This window comes from Pygoscelis adeliae, unplaced genomic scaffold (genome assembly GCF_000699105.1).
Source record: "Pygoscelis adeliae isolate BGI_AS28 unplaced genomic scaffold, ASM69910v1 Scaffold55, whole genome shotgun sequence".
Lineage (NCBI taxonomy): Eukaryota > Metazoa > Chordata > Aves > Sphenisciformes > Spheniscidae > Pygoscelis > Pygoscelis adeliae.
Genome location: NW_008824804.1, coordinates 1,035,258 through 1,037,427, shown reverse-complemented (window position 1 = coordinate 1,037,427; position 2,170 = coordinate 1,035,258). Strand labels below are relative to the sequence as shown.

General features: G+C 44.2%; 1 protein-coding gene across 1 annotated transcript in view; it reads right to left on the bottom strand.

Annotated features, from left to right (window-relative positions):
* Window positions 1–588: 588 nt before the first annotated feature.
* The window catches only part of SCARB2 (scavenger receptor class B, member 2), an 18,839-nt gene continuing 17,257 nt past the window's right edge, over window positions 589–2,170 (bottom strand). The window contains exon 12 of the mRNA XM_009324044.1: window positions 589–1,718. Coding sequence (XP_009322319.1) covers window positions 1,677–1,718 — 42 coding nt within the window. The 3' untranslated portion in view covers window positions 589–1,676. The remainder of the gene's footprint in view (window positions 1,719–2,170) is intronic.

Below are 2,170 nucleotides of genomic sequence, written 5' to 3'. Positions count from 1 at the left end.
TCTTTCCAGCAGCTGTCTGGGGAAGGACATGAACGGCACGAAAGCGCTGAGGTGGCTGTAACTCCAACAACGTATCTGGCATCCAGAAGGTGGCAAGAAGAGCAGCATCTGGGTAAAAGCAGAGCAAAGAAAGTTCCCAAGGTGTTTTCACAGAGTGTTATTTTCAGCCTAACTGCCCAGAAAGCAACATTTTGGGGGGGGTGGAGAGAAGAGGTGACAGTTCCAGCCCACCATGTCGAGTGGAGAGGTTGCTCCGGAACAACTCCTTTGAGACGACTCGCTGTAGAAAGTTGTGACGAGTTTCTCGTTCCCTGGGCGTACGCTTGCAGTTCTCAAGGCAATGTCCAACCGGAGTCCTGCTCCTCGGCCGAGGTTTAGGATACCAGCTCTGGCCTTCTGCTGAGGCAAACTCGTGAAGAGGCAACGCTGCAACTGCAGTACTGTGAGGACCCGGGGCTGTGCCAGGTGCTTTTAGCTAATACAGATAATAAATAATTGCAGTCGCCATGAAACTTCCTGGTTGGAACTGGCTCCGGATGAACAAAACTGTTGAACAAATCACCAGCTAGGAAAAAAAACCCAAACCAAAACAAGGCAAAAACCAGTGCCTCTATTTAGAAGAGAATAATACATTTTTAAAATATGTTTCACTGTCTAGATGTAATGGAAATACTTCTCAATGAGAATATACTTTTAATTGGGGAAAAAAATACTTTTGTGATTTTTTTAAAACAAGTTTCCACTTGACAAGTAAAAAAAGTGTTATGACTTCTCGAGGCCCTATACGTACCTTAATATGGAGGTGTGCTTTTGTCCTAAGCAGTAAATGTGACTGCCAAGTCTGCATTCGCATTAAAACCACACAGCTGATAACTGACACAAATACCAGACAAAAAAGAACACCATTTTTGTACCCTCCACCATCAAGAACAATGCTGTGTTCTGTTCTGTTTTTTAAGTTGAAGAAAAAACCCAAAAACTTAAGGATAAATCCATCGCTAACATGCAACGGGATCGTGTGCAGAGTTAGAACAGTTAAAAGCTCTGTACGGAAAAGCATTTCAAATCATCGGCTTCTTTTTACCTGGTAACTACAGATGCTTAGCAAAGTTTCACTCAGTGTTTTGGATTAGTTGTACAGATCAGTTCTGTGACAGGACCAGTGACGTTAACAATAAACAGTCAGTGCATACCGGTAATAAGTAGCGTGCAACACTTTACAGAAAAGACAATACTAGGCCTACAGCAAAATTGTCCGTTGTTCCTGGGCGATACAGGAGCCTGCTCTGTTTCTAGAAGGGTACTTCGCAGCCCACACTCCTAAGGCCATTTGCAAATTTTACCCGTGTCGTTCCTGTAATGAATCAGGCCTTTTTATTTTCGCCGATATGGTGGTTATGGTAGTCTATGGCTGTCAGTGCAGGTACAAAGAGAGTGCGGGGTTGAAAAAAGCAGGATCTCAAGCAGTTTTAAAATGTAGTTTTAAAGTTGTAACTTAGCTGGTAAGAAAAGTCTCCTCCCCTGATGACAATGCAGATTCTCTTCCATCTCTATACCACAAAAAGTTATACATGAGACGATCGTTCCTCCACAGTGGACAATGCTGGGTAATGGTAGTTGGTATTAGGTCAGCTCTAATAGTTTATTCTCCAAGCTCGCATGTTAAAGAAAATCTACTAAGACGTCCTGATGAGTGGGGACCTTTCATCTTCAGTACTCTGAAAGAAAAAAAATCGCAACACAGGGAAGTTAAATGTGGCGCATTAGAGAGCTTCCACGGTGGGGAAGCTGGATTGCCGAGACTCCAAACAGGAAAGGGAAAAGCTCTTGGCTCCTACTTCTAAGTACAATTTCCTGTAAGAGAACCAGCACTGCACTAAAAAAGCGCCAGAGGGTGGACGGCAGCTTGGGCACGGACCTCGGGCTCACTGTAGCACCTTACAGATGATGGAAGGCCATAACCACCCTGGTGGGAGGGCGATCACAAGGAGAGCTAGAACTAGCTGAATTACTTTTGTTTGCAGGAAAAGCAACAAAAGCAATGTAGAGAAAACATGGAATTTAGGTGCCCCTTTGTAATTTTAATCCTTCTGCAGCGTTCAAGAACATCCAAGAGAGCTGGTATGAAGCCATACATGTAGGGTGGGGCAGGCATGCCTGGGATAGGAGC